The sequence below is a fragment of the Mustela putorius genome, unplaced genomic scaffold (assembly GCF_011764305.1).
Source record: "Mustela putorius furo isolate JIRA1106 unplaced genomic scaffold, ASM1176430v1.1 tig00000765_pilon_pilon_pilon, whole genome shotgun sequence".
NCBI lineage: Eukaryota > Metazoa > Chordata > Mammalia > Carnivora > Mustelidae > Mustela > Mustela putorius.
In genome coordinates, this window is record NW_025421470.1 from 2533306 (window position 1) to 2551772 (window position 18467).

At 64.5% G+C, this 18467-nt stretch overlaps 1 protein-coding gene across 12 annotated transcripts; it reads right to left on the minus strand.

Annotated features, from left to right (window-relative positions):
* Positions 1-1758: 1758 nt before the first annotated feature.
* LOC106006790 (collagen alpha-1(I) chain-like) lies at positions 1759-18239 on the minus strand. 12 transcript variants are annotated; one of them, XM_045084398.1, is made up of 5 exons: positions 15769-16793; positions 14663-15588; positions 14134-14227; positions 12802-13077; positions 1759-12490 (listed from the first exon to the last, which is right to left on the minus strand). In XM_045084398.1, exon 5 carries the CDS (start codon positions 5116-5118, stop codon positions 4105-4107), a length of 1014 nt encoding a protein of 337 aa, XP_044940333.1. In that variant the 5' UTR covers positions 5119-12490; positions 12802-13077; positions 14134-14227; positions 14663-15588; positions 15769-16793; the 3' UTR covers positions 1759-4104. The 12 variants fall into 12 exon arrangements, with proteins under 12 accessions (XP_044940333.1, XP_044940337.1, XP_044940335.1 ...); XM_045084402.1 differs by having other exon boundaries at positions 1759-10491; positions 11534-13077; XM_045084400.1 differs by having other exon boundaries at positions 1759-10491; positions 10971-13077.
* Between the last annotated feature and the right edge of the window lie 228 nt (positions 18240-18467).

Genomic DNA, 18467 nt, shown 5'->3' on the forward strand with positions numbered 1-18467 from the left:
CTTAGTAGGAATTGTTAGGGGACGTGTTTCAGCGTAGGAGGTCAGGAACAGACAAGGACTGTTCGTAGTTTGGGGCCATGGCCAACGAAGCTGCTAGAATGCTTGTGCGTGAGGCTTCCTGCCGACCCACGCTTTCCTTCCCCCACGAGTGTGACGGTCGGGTCACGCCTTTTCAGGACACTTCCAGACTAAATTCTCTAAAGGGGCGTTGATTCGTCCTCTCAGCAGCAGGGACTGCGAATTCCTGTTCATTCCTAACCCCGTTCACCCCCGGGATGGCCTGTTGTGTACATTACAGGCTTTCTGATGGCTGCACGGCGGCATCTCTGCGGTGTTCGCCGGCATTTCCCTGATGACAAGTGAGGGGAACTTACTTGCTTATGTGCGATGGGTGTGCCTTCTTTGGTGAAATGTCTACTTACGGTTTTTGCCCATTTTTTATTTTTTATTTTATTTTATTTTATTTTTAAAGATTTTATTTATTTATTTATCAGAGAGAGAGCGAGCGAGAGCGAGCACAGGCAGACAGAGTGGCAGGCAGAGTCAGAGGGAGAAGCAGGCTCCCTGCCGAGCAAGGAGCCCGATGTGGGACTCGACTCGATCCCAGGACGCTGGGATCATGACCTGAGCCGAAGGCAGCTGCTTAACCAACGGAGCCACCCAGGTGACCCTGTTTTTGCCCATTTTTTAAACAGGGCGGTTTGTTTTCCTGTTTGGGGTTTAGGGAGTTCTCTCTCTGTATTCTGGATGTAAATTCTTCAGGGAAGAGCTTGCGAAGACTTTCTCCCGGTCTGCGGCTCGTCCTCTGCTTCTCAGTGCCACTTCTGGAAAAGCAGAAGTTCTTCATTTCGATGCGGTCCAGCGTACGCACATTCTTTTATGGCCCGTGCTCTTGGTGGTGTAGCTAAGAAATCTTTCCTTAGCTCAAGGTTACGAATCTTGGCTCCTGTTTCCTTCTAGAAATGTTACGGTTTGAGGCTATATATTTAGGTTTACGATTTTGAGTTATTTAGTGTATGGTCAGAGGCGTGGGTCAAAGTTCCACTCGTCTGCCTACGGACGCGCGACCTCCACTAAATTGTCTCTGCACCTTTGTTGGAAACTGTGTGTGTGTTTCTGGGTCTGTTTCTGGACTCTCTGCTCGATTCCCTTCGTATGTTGTCTTCCCTAATGTTGACACCGCACTGTCTCAATTGTGATAGTCTCGATACCAGGTAGCATCTGTCCACACTCAGGCTCCTTCATCCCATTTGGACTATCCCAGACCTTTCCCATCTCCCCGTGAACTCGACACTCAGCTCGTCGGCTTCCGCAGAAGCGTCTGATCGGACTTTGATTGCTTCGAAGGAACAGAGCCGCATACTCTGATCCGCGAACAGGGTTCATCTCTTCATTTATTTAGTTCACCTTAATTCCCTTCAGCGATATTTTGTAATTTACAGTCAGAACATGCACACTTCTGGTAAGATCTCTCCCTAAATATTTCATATTTTGGGTGTTCTTCCTTTTTTTATTTTAATTTATTTTTTATTTATTTTCAGCATACCAGTATTCATTATTTTTGCACCACACCCAGTGCTCCATGCAATCCGTGCCCTCTATAATACCCACCACCTGGTACCCCAACCTCCCAACCCCCCCCGCCCCTTCAAACCCCTCAGATTCTTTTTCAGAGTCCATAGGTGTTATTTCTTATTTAAACTTTGGATTGCGTGTGTTGCTTGTAAATAGAATACACTTTATTTCTGCACAAAGATCTTGTATAAACCTCACTACGTTTACTAGTTCTAGGACTTCTTTGTACATTTTCCCAAGGTTGCCCACACAGCGAATTCTGCCATCAGTGCAGAAAGACAACTTACTCCCCCCGCCAAGCTGGACGCCGCGTCTTTATTTTCCTGCCCGGTTGCCCTGGGTCGGATGTTCAGAATGCTGTCGGATCAGAGTGGGGAGAGCAGACGTTCTCACACCGATCGCACATAAGCAAGTAGGTTCCCCTCACTTGTCGTCAGGGAAATGCCGGCAAACACCGCGGAGAGATGCCGCCGTGCAGCCATCAGAAAGCCTGTAATAGGGGCGCCGGGGTGGCTCAGTGGGTTAAGCCGCTGCCTTCGGCTCAGGTCATGATCCCAGGGTCCTGGGATCGAGCCCCACATCAGGCTCTCTGCTCAGCAGGGAGCCTGCTTCCTCCTCTCTCTCTGCCTGCCTCTCTGCCTACTTGTGATCTCTGTCTGTCAAATAAATAAATAAATAAATAATCTTTAAAAAAAAGGAAAGCCTGTAATGTACACAACAGGCCATCCCGGGGGTGAACGAGGTTGGGAACGAACAGGAATTCGCAGTCCCTGCTGCTGAGAGGACCAATCGATCCCATCATCTCCCTGAAAACGGGGCTGCTCTCTGTGTGGGGCGCTGGTGGGGAGGGTCTTCAGGCCCAGGCAGCCCCCCACCCGAGCCCTGGGGCTCTGTTTACCGCACACGGCACCCTGTGAGACTGTCGGGCACCCCGAGCGTCCTCCACTCCCAGGAGCCAAACAGAGGGCGTCGGGCAGGCTGCCGCTCCAAGAAGACCCCTAAGCCACGCCTGCCCTTCCTGGCCTCTTCATGGCCCCACAGACCGGCCCCGCGTGTGTGTGCATGCGCATGCGTGTGCCCCTGTGTGCCCCTGTGCTGGGGCACTAGAAGGGGAGGCGGTGGGCTCTCCAGGCGGGAATACACGTGGGCCTTGGGTCCCTCCGTCAGGCCCTGTGGGGTTTCCGGCCAGCTTGTTTCCCAAACCGGCGAGGGTGGTTTGTGGCTCTGGAAGCTCCCCGTGCTCTTCGTCCCCAAGGTCACACCGTCCTGCAGGGCAGGCAGGCCCCCGCGGGTGGGGTGGGGCGCGGAGCTTCAGGGCCCAGAAGGTCATGGGGGGGATGGGGGGGTTCGGCGGGGGTGGGAGGTGGGAGGCCCGCGAGCAACCCGGCAGGCGTCTGCAGGAAGGTGAGGCGCACCCCCTCTGGCCTTCCCCAGCCCCCATTCCGCCGCTGCCTCTGTCTCCCGCCGTGGCCCGGAGAGGAAGGGCCTGTTTGCAGCCTGGCTCACCGCCTCTGGCTGCCACAGGACACTTGCCGTTGAGCTGGAAACCCCCCCGGTGAAAACACAGCGACCCACCGTTTGAAGCTGGGCTCCTGGTCCCTCAGGAACGCCCCGGGTCCCGTAGGCCCTTGAGTGGGACGGGGCCTACCCCTGCCTGCCCCGCCCCTGCCTGATCCAAGGAGGTTGGGGTAAGAGATGTGGTGGCTCTGGTCGCATAGACCCCCGTCCTTCCGGTCGCCTCCTGAGGCTTAGCCAGACTGTTCTAAGGAGCCCACTTAGGGGCAAGGCCGGGGCTCAGCCTACGGCCACCAGTGGTCTAAAGGGCATAAGTCTGGGGGTGTCGGCTGTGCGAGGGTCGGGAGCTGATGGTCGAGGTCGGCCAGCAGAGAGGCCCCAGGGGGACAGCTGGGGGTGGGCACCTGAGGGTCACTGCCAGTCAGCATCCTGACTCACTCTGACCCCTCAGATGTGTCCCTAACGACCCAGGGGGTCATTGCTGGGTTGTGTCCGTCCTACAGCCAAGACTTCCCGTACATGGACTGAGAGGCCAAGAGCAGTGGCGGCTGCTGACCACTCAGGGCAGCTCCGGGTCCCTTTGAAGGTCCAAACAAGTCCTGGGTCTGGCCTGGCCGTCAGGACTTTGGAACCAGAAGGAAAGCCCCACCCGCGGGCCAAGGTTTTCCTGCTCTTTGAAAGGATCTTGGTTCCAGGGTCCGGCCCTCAGAAGCTCCTGGAATCAGTCCATCCCCCTCCTGCAGCAGAAGTAGCCAAGGCGGCGGCGGGGCAGGGCGGGGCGGTCGGGGGGGGGGCAAGCAAAAGCCAGGGCGGTTGGCGGCGGGTTGGCCTCCGGGGAGCTCTGCTGACCCAGCGCCGTGGGACCGCCTCGCGGGCCGCCGCTCGTGTTCCAGGACAGTGAGCAGGGCCGGCTCCAGGTCCCCTGGCCGCGGGAGCACCGGCCCACTGGGCCCTCCCCTGGACTCCCACCTGCATTGGTTTTGGAACCCCTGGGACACCCTGGCCCAATGCAGGTCAGAGAGCGGCTGGTGCCTTAACCTGCAGCCCGTACACGGGGACACGGAGCTCTGCTCTGACCAGCCGTGCGGAGCCTTCTGCGCACGTCGTGGGAACGCCCGGGCCGCCCCAGGGCCCTGCGGCACTCTGCCCTTCCTTACTGGAGCCGCGCGGGGTTCGCTTTCCCCCTGGCAAGGAAGGGAAGGGCACAGAGCTGTGGGGAGCCCGTGCCGGGGAGCTGTGTCTCCGCTCTGAGCTCGGCCCGGGGGTGGGCGCCACCCCAGGCTGCCTTCCCACCTTCCAGGGCCCCTGGACATCTGTGGACATCTGTGGAACATGTGGGGGACCATGTTCCGGCAGCTTCCACGCATCCTGGCCCCTCTGAGCCAGCGGCCCTCGGGCTGCACAGCCCACGTCTGTGGGTGAGTCCAGAGAGGGCCAGCTCGCCACCTCCCGCCCCTGCCCTAGAGAGTGCGGCGGCCCTCTGGCACCCACATCGGTGGGCACCCCGCCCCTCCCACCTTGGGGGCTGTTTGAACCTCTCATCAGGCCCTGACGGCAGCCTCTGTCCGTCCCTTTTCCTGCCCCTGGGAACAGCACCGGTCCCGCTGGGCTTCCCAGTTCTGAGCCCAGGGGTGACACAGGCCGGGGTGGGGGTGCCTCAGGCCTGGCCGCATCCTCGTCCAGGCACCAAGGCACAGTCTCACAGAGAGACGGAGGCCTGTACCTCCTCATGTCACAGGGGGCCTGATGGTCCCCTCCCCCTCGGCTGAGGCTGGACGCTCCGGGACGGACGCTGGAGGACATCCCTGCCCAGCACGGCCGCACCCAGCTCCCACCAGCCCCTGCGCATGTCCGCCTGGCCCTGCAGGAAAGGTGGGGGAGATGGGAAGGCGCCGTGGCCGCCAGACGGGGCCCTGAGTTCGCACATCGCTGCGCTGGCTCTGGGAAGCCGAAGGCCGTTCTACACACTTGCACACACGTATCTAAGCACACACACCTGGGTGTACCTACGACGTGTGTTCCATGCATGCACCCATGCCGGGCACACACTCAGGCTGCGCCCGCACCCCCCGCCCCAGGCATCCGTGCCTGCGTAGATGCACTCGCACGCACCAACCCGGTTGCGCAAGCTGAGGACCCCAGCCCGGGGCACACACCACGGTTCAGAGGTGACGAGCGGCACTCGTTGGGCGTCGGAGGCTTGACCCTGGTGGGCAGGCTTCTCCGAGTCAGCCGGGGTGTCCTTTGTCGAGCTGGCTGTCCCACGGGGCGGTTCCTGGGGCCCCGCTCTCAGTCTCTGCGCCCCGATTTCTGCCCGCGGGACTGAGCAGCGACCGTGCCTTAGCTCACCCTTTCTCTGTGCTTGGACTTTATTCAGACCCAGCATTCCCGCAGGGTCCCCTACAGAACGCTCAGTGCCACACCAAAACTCAGTCCCTCCGCCTCCCCTAGGGCCCCTCTGCCCGGCAGCCTCCCTCTGGCCGTGGCCAAGCGTCTGGTGACAGACCCAGGCAGGGCACGTCTGGGGCGAGGACCCGCCCCCCGCAGCCGGCCCTTCACACCCTTTACCCGCACTGTGTCCCCCGGCCGCGGGTCAGGGCCTTCGTGTCGGGACGTGGGTGTGAGTGTGCGGCTCACCTCTCTGCCCGCGGCTGGCGTCCCCAGTGTGCGCGCGCCACGGTCTCTCCAGCCGTCCCCGTGCACGGACATTTAGGCCACGGACTGGCCGCGGGGTCATCCTTGCCAGTGACCGGGTGCGGGACTCCTGCCGTGGGCGCTGCTCACTGTTTGAGAGACGCCGTCACACGGCCTTCCGACGCGCCGTCCGAGCTGGGCCGCGCGGGGACGGACACTCCGGTCCCCACTCTGGGGACAGCTGCAAGGGCTGCCATGTCCCCCGCAGGTGGGCCAGGGCCTGGCGCTCAGCATGACATTGGAGGAGGCCACGTGGCTGCCGTAGCTGGTGCGTGTGCCCTGGCACCGGGGGGCCAGGGGACGCGGATATCTGGGGCCCTGCGGCTGGACGGGCTACCTGGGAGGGGGACCCTGGAGCAGTCCCAGGACCCCCGGCAGTCCCTTCCTGCGTCCCTCACCGCGCTCTTAGCACCCGGGCGGGGCTGTCCTGAGTCCCGACGGTTACAGGCCAGAGGGGGGGGGGGAAGGCCCTCGCTCGCACTCTAGCGTGTGTCCCGCGCTGGTGGGAAGGCCCGCATGACCCTGGCTGGGTACGTTGAGTGAGACTCCCACGGTGTGGGGTGTAGCGGTTGGCTTTGACCCTGACCCCAACCATCACTGCACACAAGGTTCGGGAGGGCGGCTAAAACCAGGGCGTGGGGGGCCTGATACGGGGGGTGGGGGGGCAGGTGTGTGTGTGAGTGTAGCCGGGGTGGGAAGGGGAGAGGGCTGAGCTCTGGGGACGGCAGGGTCGCGGGCTGCTGAGGACGCTGGGCCGCCTGTCCAGGCAGGTGCATCCGTCCGAGCAGGTGGCATCTGTCCCCCTCCCCTGCCTTCTGGCCTCACGGTACCCCCCCCCCCAGCCTGGTCATGCCTACAGCTGCCCCTTGAGCTCTGTGGGCACAGGGACCACAGGGTGAGCACGTGGCCACCAGGAAAAGCCGCTCGTGTTTAGAAGGCAGCCCCCCCGGGCTTGTGGCCGGTCCCCCCAGGCCCTCGGCAGGCGGCCGGCCGCTTGCCCCGAGTCCCCTCCTGTGTCCTTTTAGAGACACGGCCTTCGGTCCCACCCAGGCCTGTGGCTGGAGCTGAGGGTGCTGGGGTCGCAGCTGGGCTCCCCCTCCCTCCCAGGGGCCTTCCCTGCCGCCCAGGACTCTCGTGACCGGGCGCCCCTCACACACGGGGGCACACCCAGCGGCTTGAGCTCTCCGTGACTTCTGTATGGCACTGTCCCCACGAGCAGAGTCCTCAGTCACGCCGACAGCAGCAGATACAAATTCTCTACGTCCAAGTGACCCAGTGATCCCGAGGGTGACTTCCCAATAGCAGCTGAGAGTCCACTCTGTGAGTCTGAGTGACCACAGGATGATGGGACGTGAGCCGCTCCGGGGAGGACCGTGCCGGCCCCCTAGGGGAGAGCAGGGGCACGGGGAGTAGAGCCCCAGCCGGCTCTCCTCTGCCCCCCCGCCCAGCCCCGGGAGCCAGGGTGGGGGACAGGGAGGCCCAGCTGCTCCCAGGGGTGGACCTATCCCTGCCTGTCGACCCGTGTTCCAGAAAGTTCCTCTCCCGCTCCAGGCTGCCCTTGTCCGGGGAGCCCTGTCTCACTTCTGAGGCTCTGCCTGAGACGCGGCTCTGGGGCTGCAGGCCGTCCCAGCAGCCGACGGGGGCTCGGGGACCTGGCAGTGTCTCATCAGGCTCAGCCCCTCCACGACCAGGGAGGCCCCGCCGAGGCGGCCAAGGCCACGGTGCCACACCAGCGAGCCACGTGACGTGTGACGGTACAGCGGGCCGGGGCGAGCACAGGCAGCAGGCCGGCAGGGCTGTCCCTCATTCTTGCTCAGGCTGCAGGGCCTGGAGCGCTCCTGACTCCTCGGGCCCTCTCTGTCCTGCTAGAGCACAACAAACATCCAGTTACCGCGAAGCCGTCCGCCGGCTGCGGGTCCAGGACACTCGGCACACTGGCCGCTGTGCACCGTCCCCACCGCCCACCCCCAGAACTGCCGTCTCCCCACACGGACACTCCGTCCCCACGACACACGGCTTCCCCGCGCCCCCGCCCAGTCTGTCTCCGGACCTGCCCTCCCCAGGGACCTCACGTGCACACAGCACATGGTGCTGGTCTGCCTGTGTCTGGCTGGTGTCCCTGAGCACGACGTCCCCAAGGTGCATCCACGGGGGCGGGGTCGGAACGACCTTCCTTCCTAAGGTCGCGTACTGCTCCTCCGTCCGCCGCTGCAGGCTGGCGGTCGGTGCTCCTCGCTTCTCGCTCACCTCCTCACCCCACGGTGTTGGTGTTCTGCGGGGGAGGGGCCTCGGCAGCCGGACACCGCATCTGGGCGCGGTGACAGGCCGGCCGAACTGTGGTGTGTTTGTGCCGGCTGCCCGGACGGACTGGGGCGCGGGTGTCTGGGACATCTTGTTCGTGCATGGACACGTCCACGTGCGACCGCCGTCTGCGCTCCCGGGCCTGGCCATGCGAATGCGAGTTTACCCCTCAGCGGGTTTCAGCGAGCGAGCGCTGGGCCTCCTGGCGGGTCCGTCGGGTGATTCCGTCTGTGGCGGGGTCGTTCCTCACGCTCCTGGTCACACCGGTCACTGTGTGTGCGGGAGCGCGGCTGGGCTCTGCGTGTGGATTTTCATTCCTCCGCTTTGCAGAATTCACTCATCTGTTCTGGTGTGTGCGCGTGTGCATGCGTGTGCGTGTGACCTGTGAGCATGACCCCTGCGTGAGGAGGTGACTTGACTTGACTCTTTCCCTGCTCGGAGGCCTGCGGTTCCCGCCTGTGGCCCCGCCGCTGCCGTGGGTGCCCCGCGCCCTGTGGACGAGCACTGCGCGGGCAGGAACCCTCTCTTGCTGGTTCCCTTGAGAGCGGCAATCGTTCTGGGCCTGACCGTTCGGCCAGCGCGGTCCCCTGGCAACATTACAGGGGCCTGACCTTGAAGGAGGCGTCATCCCCCAAGCCCGGGAGGGGGTCCCGAGCAGCCGACCTCCCTCCTCTGTCTCGCTGCCCCGTGAGCACCCCCAGCCGGGACCAGAGGTTCCAGCTGGTGGCAGGCCACCCCCTTGGGACTTCCTGGCTGGTGGCTGGAGCAGCCGGACATGGGCCGTCTCCCAGGGCTCTCTCCAGCCGGGTCTCTGTGAGCACCTGGAGCCACGCTGCCTTCCTCTGGGAGCACCGCCAGCGAGCGCCGCATCCTCAGGTGTGGGGGGACGATGTGCCCGCGGCGGCCCAGGGACAAGCCAGCTTTGCCTGAGAGGACCCTTGGGTGGGTCATCCCAAGCAGGCGGGTCTCCAGGCCAGTGTCGGGGTGCGGGACTGCGACACAAGGCTCACCACGGGCAGAGCAGCCGCCTCCCCTCTGTCCCCACAGGCAGCAGGGAGTGGGGGGTGTCCTGGGGGCCATGCAGGGCTCGGGGGCAGCGGGGCTGGGGCTCGGGGTCAGCATCCAGAAGGGCCGTGGGTACCCTGGCCAGGAGTGCTGCTGCTTCCTTGCATATTGATCCATAATCGATCTATTATGGATCTGTTATCAGCCAGTGCTTATGAGGTCGGGGAACCTGGAGGTCGGGGGGTGGAGGGCGCCCTCCTGCCCTGGGGAGGCTGTCTGCGGGGAGCCCCAGGCTGGGTCCCAGAGCCAAGGGGCAGGGCGGTGCCCAGAGCCCGAGCCGGGGTTGGAATGAGGGCAGCGCACACGGCAGGGGCCTCGCGTCCAGCCCCTGTGAGCGGGCCTGGGAGGCCGGGGCCTTAGGAGGGGAGCGTGGAGATGGGAGCCCCAGCCCGACCCTGCCGCACCCCTGCCCACGGCACACACCAGCTGCCCCAACCGTCAGCGGGGGCCGGCCCCGAGTTCCGGAAGCCCTGGCCAGCGAGGGCGAGAGCTCTGGCCTGGCGGTGGCTCGGAGACCCCACACGGCACCGAGCACCTGTCATCCGGGCAGGGGGGCGGCAGTGAGAGCCCCCACCTGTTCGCCACCCCGGCTCCCACAGCCGCTTGGCTGGAGCCTGGACTCCAGGTGGGGCTGCGGCTGCCTCAGGACCCAGATGCCACCCCAGGCCTGGGCTTCCGCTCGGGTGGGGACACTGGAGGACAGCTGGGAAGCTGCCTTCCTGTGTGTGCGAGCTCACGTGTGCAGGCATGTGGGAGTGTGGGTGCAGACAGTGTGTGCGCGGGTGAGTGTGGCGTGCGTGTGCACAAGCATGTGTGTGGGGGAGAGGCGAGGACAGCCCTGGGACCCTCTGGCATCCCCGTCCAGGGGAGAGGCTGGCTGCAGCTGGTCTTGGAGTGGCCTTCAGAGCGTTTCTGGATTTCAGTAGCCAAACCCCAACCAAGGGCACTGGTGGCAGCTTTGAAATGATTTAAGGTGTCTCCCCGGTGGCCGGCCTCCCGGAGACAACGCCGGCTTCCGCCTGGCCGCGGGCTCGACTCAGCCCCTGGGAGAAGCGTCCGCCTGCCTCCCGCTCGGGCCGCCTGTGAGGAGGGGTGTGCGAGGCTGACGGGCATCCTGCTTGGGACCAAGGTCTTCTCCTGCAAGACACTGTCAGCCCCACCACCGGTCCAGCCCCCGAGGTCCCCGAGAGCCGGCATGTCACCACGAGCGCCGCGATCACAGGAGGGCGCAGGGGGCCGGCAAAGCGGGCGGGGGCCTGCGGACGTCCACCTGCCCCCTCGGCAGCCGGGCAGGTCGGAGATGTCAGTAAAGTGGGGACGTCACTCGGCTCCACACCCGGGCTGTTGGGAGAATTAAACGGGAACTTCTTGTGCCAAGGAGTCCACCGAGCCACTAATTTCCATCTCCTCCCAGGGCCAGGGAGTGAAGCTCGCTCTGCCGGAGTCCCGGGGCCTGCTGTGGCGGGTGTGAACCCCAGGATTCTGACCCACTTCTGCTCTCTGCTCCCCAACCAGCCCAGCAGTGGCCGTGTGGCCCGTCCTTCCTGCTGCCTCCCCGTGGTCCCTGTGGGGGACTGTGCCGTCCACAGAACCCTCCTTCCCAAGGTCGAGCTCTGCCCTGAATGATGCCATGTGCCCCCATGTCCCTGCTACGGGGACCTGGTGACTCAGGCCTTGGTGTCCCCCTTCCAAGCGCCTGATGTGAGAGGAATCACCCACCCTGCCACACGGGAAGGTGTGTACGGAATTCTGTACTCTGCACGTGGGAGACACAGAGACAGTGGCAGAGAGAGGGCACGGCGAAGAGTCACAGGGGGCACCTGGACAGGAGGGATGTCCTCTGGGCGTGTGGTGAGCCCCTATGGCCTGGCTTGGGACCCCAGTCCTGGTGTGTGACCTGCAGCTGGCCCTTCCTGGGCTGAGAGAGGACACGCTGGGTGGTCTTCCTGGAGGTGTGGGGCGGGTGGTGTCTGGGGATATCCAAAGAGAGGCAGTGGGACAGGACACCGAGGAGGCATCTCGCAGTTCCTCCAGACCGTCCGCCTCACCCCTTGCCTCTCAAGGTGGGAGCAGAGCTGGCCTTGTGGGGAGGGGACCGCCCTGTCCCCGGCAGTCCCGCATCCCAGGCTAGGGAACAACCAGGCCTGAGCCACGCCTGCTAATTCTGCCCAGAGGAAGGCCCGTCCCAGGGGTCCCTCTGAAGCTCTTCTAGCCTCGCTCTGGTGGCCGTGACTCCCCTCTGAGTCGCAGGACGGCGGGCCCGAGGTGGTAGGGGTGCGGGTAGGGGGCTAGCAAGGGGTGTGATGACCCCAGAGCCCCCCGGCCTGGCCTCTGCCGGAGGGGCGCCTGCTGCTCACGTGGACCTGGGGGCCTCCACGCTCACCACACCCTGCGGGGTCCTGGGGAGCTGCGCCACCTCCGGCCTCAGTCTTCCAGACAACGGGGACGCCTTGGTCAGGGGCCCGTGCAGGAGCCCGCGAGGGAGCTGCTGGAGATACAAGAGCTGCTCTTGGCTTAGGGACTGCCCTCGAGGTGCTCAGTTACACACGCATGTTGCCCCCACCCCAGCTGCTGCATCAGGAGGCCTGTGGTCCGGCAGGGGTCATGGGACACGGCAATCAGGACCGAACAGGCTCAGGGGAGACGGGCCTCCGTGGCTCCTCCGAGGGGACTCTGCCATTCGGGGCGCCAGGAAGCCACCCCTGCTGCCTTCTCTCCCCTCCCTCTGCCCTTCGGAGCTGCCCAGGGGGCTCCCTAGGCCTCCGTCACCCCTTCCTTCCTTCCTGGAACGGGACCCTGCTCAGTCCTCCACTCGGGGGTCAGAGTGGCCTCAGGACCTTTGCACATGATACCCATTTTCTGGACATGATATCCCGGATTCTCACAGGTTCACATCCTCGCTTCATTTGGTCCATGTGGCCTCACTCCGGTCTCGCGAGGCGAGGCGTCCTGTCCCGTGTGCCCTCAGCAGCTCACGGGTCCCGCACGCACTGTCATTCTGCCTCACACCCCTCCTTCGTGGCCCCTGCCAGGGCTGTCATCCCGTTTATTTTTCTTTCAATTAATTGCTCAGCCCTTCACCTTGGCAGGACACTAGGGAACGGACCCCTTATTTGGCAACGATCCGGGGGCAGAATCAAGAATTTACCCGTCTTCCCAGCAAACAAAACGTTGACGAGGGAGAACTCTTTCTAAACAGCCAACTAACGCAAGTGAGTGTATGATCGCAGACGCTCGTAAACGACGTGAATTTACTACGAACATGAAGGAACGGAAGGAAGATATCACCGTTTTGCAACTTCCAGTGAAAGACGGATACGGTGTGCGGTCCGAGCGGCTCCTGGAGGGAGGGGGTGACGGGGCTGTGGGGCCCTCACAGTGGATCGGGGCACCCAGACCCCATCCGGACCCCCACCCGGCCAGTCGCAGGGAGAGGGGCGGCCAGACGCTGTGCACTGTGGGACAGCACAGACCCCACTCCCACCCCGGGGCCGACCGGACCGAGACGGAGCCTGCAGGTGGCACCTGTAGCTCCCAGAAGCTCAGAGGGGGGAGGGTCGTCCCGGCCCCACCACAGCCCTGCATGCTGACCCAGCATGGCCCGGCCGAGCGAGCCCCGCGGAGCAGCACAGCTACGGCCTCTTGGAGCACCTTGGCACAGAGAGGAGCTGGGGACCCCGAAGTCGCCAGCGGACGTTCACTTCATTTTCGGGTGTGACCATTTGGGAAGGGAGACTTGTCTTCCGGGAGGCTCAGGCAGCCTGTGGGGACCCCCGCCGGTGTGCTGGATTTCCTTGGGTGGAAACATGAGCTGGGCTGTGGGTGCGGCGTGGCCGGGAGCCACTGGCCGTGGGTGGCTGGTCCCTGCTGACAGCGGCTGGGGGTGACAGCCTCTCATCTCCACGTTAGTCTCTACCGGACGGTTTCCTAACAAGAAGCCAGACATCAGCCAATCACTCCCTTGTCACTGTCGGTTGAGGACAGGGTCGTGTCCTGTGGGTCCCCAGGAAGGCCCAGCCTAGCATCATCAGACTTCTAGGAAAACGTTAAACACTAGCAGAGCTGTGGGTTTGGAAGGGTTAAGCCTGAGGACAGAAATCAAGACAAAGTGAGAGGCAGTGCTGGTGTTTTCCAACCTGTTTCGTGCAACCGAAGCCACAGTCCTGGCGAAGACGACACGTGTGTGCGTCCTGTCTGCCACACAAAGCCATTGACTGGTTCTGCCGCTCGCGCCCAGCCCGTACCAGCCGTGTGACCGCGCGGGGGACCCACTGACGCTCATCCCCAAACCGGGAATGGCTGGGAAAACTCTAAGTGCTCTTGACTTTTATATTAAGTTGGAGAAGTAAGGCATTGAGAGAATAGAAGGTTGCCACGTAGCACTCCTGCCTAACGCTTCTCCGCGTGCTTCTGGTCACCGGCCTCCTAATTTTCTGTTGTTTGGGGGCGCTGGGCCACTGCGGTGGGCGCCGCTGGGTCGCCAGAGGCCGGGTCAGAGCAGCAGGTGGGACGGGGCGGGTGGGGGGCTTTCCTGGGCACTTCCTCTAGCCGGTGGGTGGGCAGGAAGGTGCGGGAAGCCGCCTGGGGCCTGGTGGCCCTGGGGTCACAGCCCCTCAGGGAGGCTGGAGCCCGAGGGGCTGGATGGCAGTGGCGGGCGTTGGAACAGAAAGCCGCGGGGGCCCAGACACTGTCCCCACCCCAGCCGGAAAGCCCGTGGGCCCTGGCCGCCCTGGCCACTTCTGTTGTCTGTTTAGGGTTTTCTTGTTTGAGCTGCAGAACTGAGCTTGAGAAAGGAGAGCCTGTGGCAGGGGAGACGGCGGGCGGGTCACCGAGCAGGGGCAGCAGCCACACCCAGGCGGGCCGGGCCTGCCAGCCACCCCGCCGCCCCCACGGGCTGCCCCCCTGCATGAACTTCTGGCCTGTTGTGGACGTTTTGTTGAAAACCAACCTCATCGGGTAGAACTCCCGTCCCACAGAGCCCACCTGTCTTCAGGGCGTCAAGGGTCCGTTTTAGTAACTTCGCCAAGTTGTGCAGCCACGGCCGTGACCCACGTTTGGAGCTTTGCCGTCACGTTGTCTGTGAAAGAGACGGATCTTCGTTTGCGGTCCCCTGATGGCACAGCTGGGGACAGGGGCTTGGGCGCGGGGCGTGGCCTTTCTACAGGGGAAAGCCCCAAGATGGGGACACGGAGAGGCCGCGAGACGCTGGTGTGCGGGTCTGTCCACTCTGCTTCCTCCTGCACAGCTCAGGGCCCGGCAGAAGCGCAACCGGGGGAGTCCTCAAATCGGAGGAAGGACCCACAGGCCGGGGGTGGCCCGTGCGTAGGACCCGCTGGCCCAGGGGAAGCATGGAGAGGTGCGGACGTAGCCCGAGACCCTGCCTGGACCCGACCCAGGCCTTCTCAGAGGGGCCCGCCCAGCGCTGGGTCCCACCTGCATTCCTGCTGGGGCAGGGCCTTGCCGCTGGGCCTCTCTGGTAGGGACCCCTTGTCCCCAGTGGGGACCTGCTCACCCGCATCCAGGCTCCTGCTCACGGCAGGCCCAGGGGCCCAGGCAGGGGGCTGCGCCCGGGAAGCCTGGCAGGACAGGTGAGCTGTGGCCTGGCCCGCCTCCTGCCCCGCCGTCGTGTCCCGGCGCTGGGTGTGGGACTCCTCAGGATCTCTCGGGCTCTAGGAGGTGCGTGGCCTGGTGCCGGCCTTGGCTGCAAGGTGGCGGTGGGTTCTCAGGCTGAACCAGCGGAGCAAAGAGAGAGAACGTGGCATGGGGGCACCCAGTAGACACTGGCCTCCCCCGTGGTGGCCGTGGCTCCAGCAGGAAGGGGCAGTGGGGAGGGGCTGTTGTAGCGAGAATCTCTGGTGCCCAGGCCGGCCTGGGTGAGGACAGCCGGAGCGCTCGCTGGAGCCGGACCGGTGGGTCAGCCAGCGCCGAGATTTCCCTGGCCCAGGGCTGTTGGGCATCCCGGGATACAGCTGGGTGCATGGGGTGCCCACCGAGAGGGGGAGGCGGAGCTGGGCACCCGAGGACGGGCAGGAACGCCTGCAGGGGTGTGCCGGGCCAAGGAGCTGGAGGCACGAGGGTCCCATGGGCCGCGCTGCTTCCCAGGTTTGCCTGTCAGGGGGCGGCTGCTGGGGGGGCCAAGCTCTGACCAGCTGCACCAGCCCCGCACCAGCAGGTGGGACTCGGAGGGCTGGGCTGGGCTTCCGAGCTGGACTTTTCTCCCGGAATCTAATTCCCCTCCTGGCCCGTGTATGGGAGGCCCAGGGTGCGGGAGGAAGCCATCTGTCACCCGACGCGGGTTCCCCGTGGGAGGGAGATGGGGCGTTTCCGGCTGGCGGGGTGACAGCCAGGATGCCTCCGATGCCACCGGCCTGGGAAAAGTGGGCGAGGCCGCGGGACAAGGCGGGACCCATCACAGAGACACGTGGGGCTTGCTGTTGGCTGAAAAGGTGGAACAAAATCTCTAGGGTCCTCGGTGGGGGGCACGCACTGTCCACCCCCCGGCTTGGGCCGTCTCCCTGGGTCACACTGCCCGCTGCAGAGTGGATTCTGTCCCCCACCACCTGCGTGACAAGGATTCACCCCAGGTGGCAAATCAGCCTGCCCATGGCCCCCGTATACCTAATCCCAGAGGCTGCGCCATCCACGTCCAGTCTGGGCTAATGGGGGACATTTCTGCTGGGATCAGGCGTCCTCTTGTCCACAGAGGCCCCGTGGAGGAAGGAACCAGCTCCCGGGCCCTTTGGCAGCTGGGGAAGCCCTCCTCCAACGTTCCCCTAGCCCAGCACCGGGGACCAGCGCCCTGGGCCTAAAGCCTCCGGCGTGCAAGGGGCCGCCCGGGGTGGGGGCTCCGAGTCCAGAGGGCCGCTCCCTCCCCGGGAACGCACGCGGCCCGGCGCAGGCCAGGGCTTGTCTGTGGGGCAGGGCAGGCACGGAGTGTGCCCTGGGTGTGGGCATTTCCATGCGAGACTGGGGCTTCTCTCCTTGGAAACCGCGTCAGCCTCCTATAATCCGGGCCTGGCTGTGGGGACGGTGACTCACGAGGTCACACCAGTGGCCTGGCACTTTTGCACTTGGGCTGTCCTGGCTCTGCCTGGGTCTGGAGCTGACCTCCCCCTCTCCACCTTCCCATGCTCAGGGCCCTGGGCCCTGGGGGTGACATGGCTGGCCAGAGCTCACATAGATGGCCAGCGGCCACCTCAGGCCTGAGGCCAGCAGCTCTGCCCTCCCTGGTGGTGGAGTGCAGAGGAGGGGGCTTTGGGGGCTGGTGGAGTAGGACCCCTGTTGGTCCCTGGCCTGGGGGCTGTGTGTGACTGCCACTGGAGGTTCCCACGGCCTTGTCCCTCTGGTGGAAGGGGAAGTCCCTGGTCCTGGAAACCCCCTGGCCGACAGGTTTCCTCACTTGGGAAACTGCCATCATGTCACATGCTGAGTGTGGGGGACAGTGCCAGCTGGGAGCGGCTCCCATGGTGGCCCTGGGCAGCAGGTGCGGGCTACCTCCCCATGTGGGGTCCCCGTCTGCCGTGTCCGTGGGGCTCTGAGGCCCCTGACCTCGCCCAGGAGCCTCTGTGACCCCCACCCGGGGGCCGCTGTCCCCTCCCCAGTCCTCTCTCCTGCCCACTTTGTCCTGCTGCTCCACCATCACGAGCTCACCTGTGGATGCTCCAACCCAGACCACGGCCCCGGAGTTGTGTCCGCACCTGCCAGGCCTGCACCCCGACACCTGGGCACCCCTCCCTGCCCTTCCAGAGACTTGCGTTTCCTCCCCTGCTCAGCCGCTGCCTGCTCCTGGGCCACCACGATTTTCAGAGTCACACAGCCTCCCATTCAAGTCTCGTCCCTCCCTGGCCAGGTGTGTGGCCTCTGCCACCTCTGGTCTAGAGCAGACCCAGACCGCCCCTGCCATTCGAGGGGGGCACCCCCAGGCCTGGCATCTTCTTTCGTGAAAGAGACAGACTCCAGAGGGAAAGCTGCCCACGATTCCCTGCACAGTCGGCAACCTGCCCGTCAGCGGCCAGTCTGAGAGGAACCAGAGCTACAGGCCAGGCAAGGCCTTGACCTTGTGGCCAGAGGCTGCCAGGGGCACAGAGAACGTCTGTTCCATCAGCCCACAGGTTCCTGTGCTTGGACCACTGCCCTGGTCCTGAGGGCCCAGCTGTGCCCCTTGAAGCCGAGAGGAGGGGGACATGTGGCGGTGGCCCCCGGAATCCATGAAATCTCCAGGTTGGGCAAGGGACTGGGGAGGCGGGGGCCACAGGCGTGATCAGGGCGGCAAACGCAGTAACTGGACTGTTCCGCGTGAACCAGCCGGCCCGGCTCTCCGAGGACTGGGCCGCTGCGTGGACATGTGGGGCCACTGCAGGAGGGACAGCAGCTCTGGTCTTGTCCTGCGGGGCCTGGAGGGTGCCGTCCCTCTACGTACGAGTGTGAGGCTAATGTCCTCTTAGACGTGACACAGTTCCGGACAGCGGCCGTGTCCGACGCTCCCGGGCAGGTGGAGGTATCCCAGGCAGGAGGTGATGGGTGCGGATGACGTCACCGTGCGCGCCCTCACACCCCTGCTTCTTAGGACAACCTCCCCATCGTGGGCGCAGGAGGCTGAGTCGTGATGTTTTTGAGTGTGACTGTTTCAGGGGGCGCCCTTGCTCCAGGTTCTGGGACTTTTCTGCTCTTGCAGATCGGCCAGCGTGTGTGAGAGCCGAATGCGGGGCCCTTGGGGACACGGGAGGTGCCGTGCCCGAGGCCAGGCGGCGGGGGCCCCCGAGCTCTGGGTTCTGTCCTTCCTCGCCGTGGCCCTCCCGCTGGCTCTCTGGGCCGAGGCCCGCGGAGGGCTTTCTCCCTGGGCTTCTCATCGGCCCATCGGCCCATTTAGGTAATGACACTTCCTGCCCGTTTGTCTTGGCCGAAATGAAGTCGGCTCCGCAGGGATCTGGCCAGAAGCTCGCAGGAGACTTCCTGTTCGGGGAATAAAACGGAGCTGGGCCTCTGGCACGTCCAGGAAGCGGAGAGCCCCGCTTCCGGAGCAGCGGGCAGGATGACAAACAGGGGACCGGACGCCTGAGCGCCGCGGAGCACCCACGGCAGCGCGCGGCCTCCGGGGGCCTGGAGGCGGCCGGCTGGGCCCGAGTGTGGACATCCTGGCCCTGCAGACCCTGCCAATAGGAAACGGGGCAGGGGGTGGATTGGGCTGGTGCTTTCCTGGGAGACTAGTTGGGAGGCCCCGGCCTCGGCTCCCTGACCACTCCAGGCACGTTGGGTGCTCTCGGCTCTGCCGGTCTGCTGGACACACCCCTGCAAGGCCCGGGCCACCGCCTCCCACC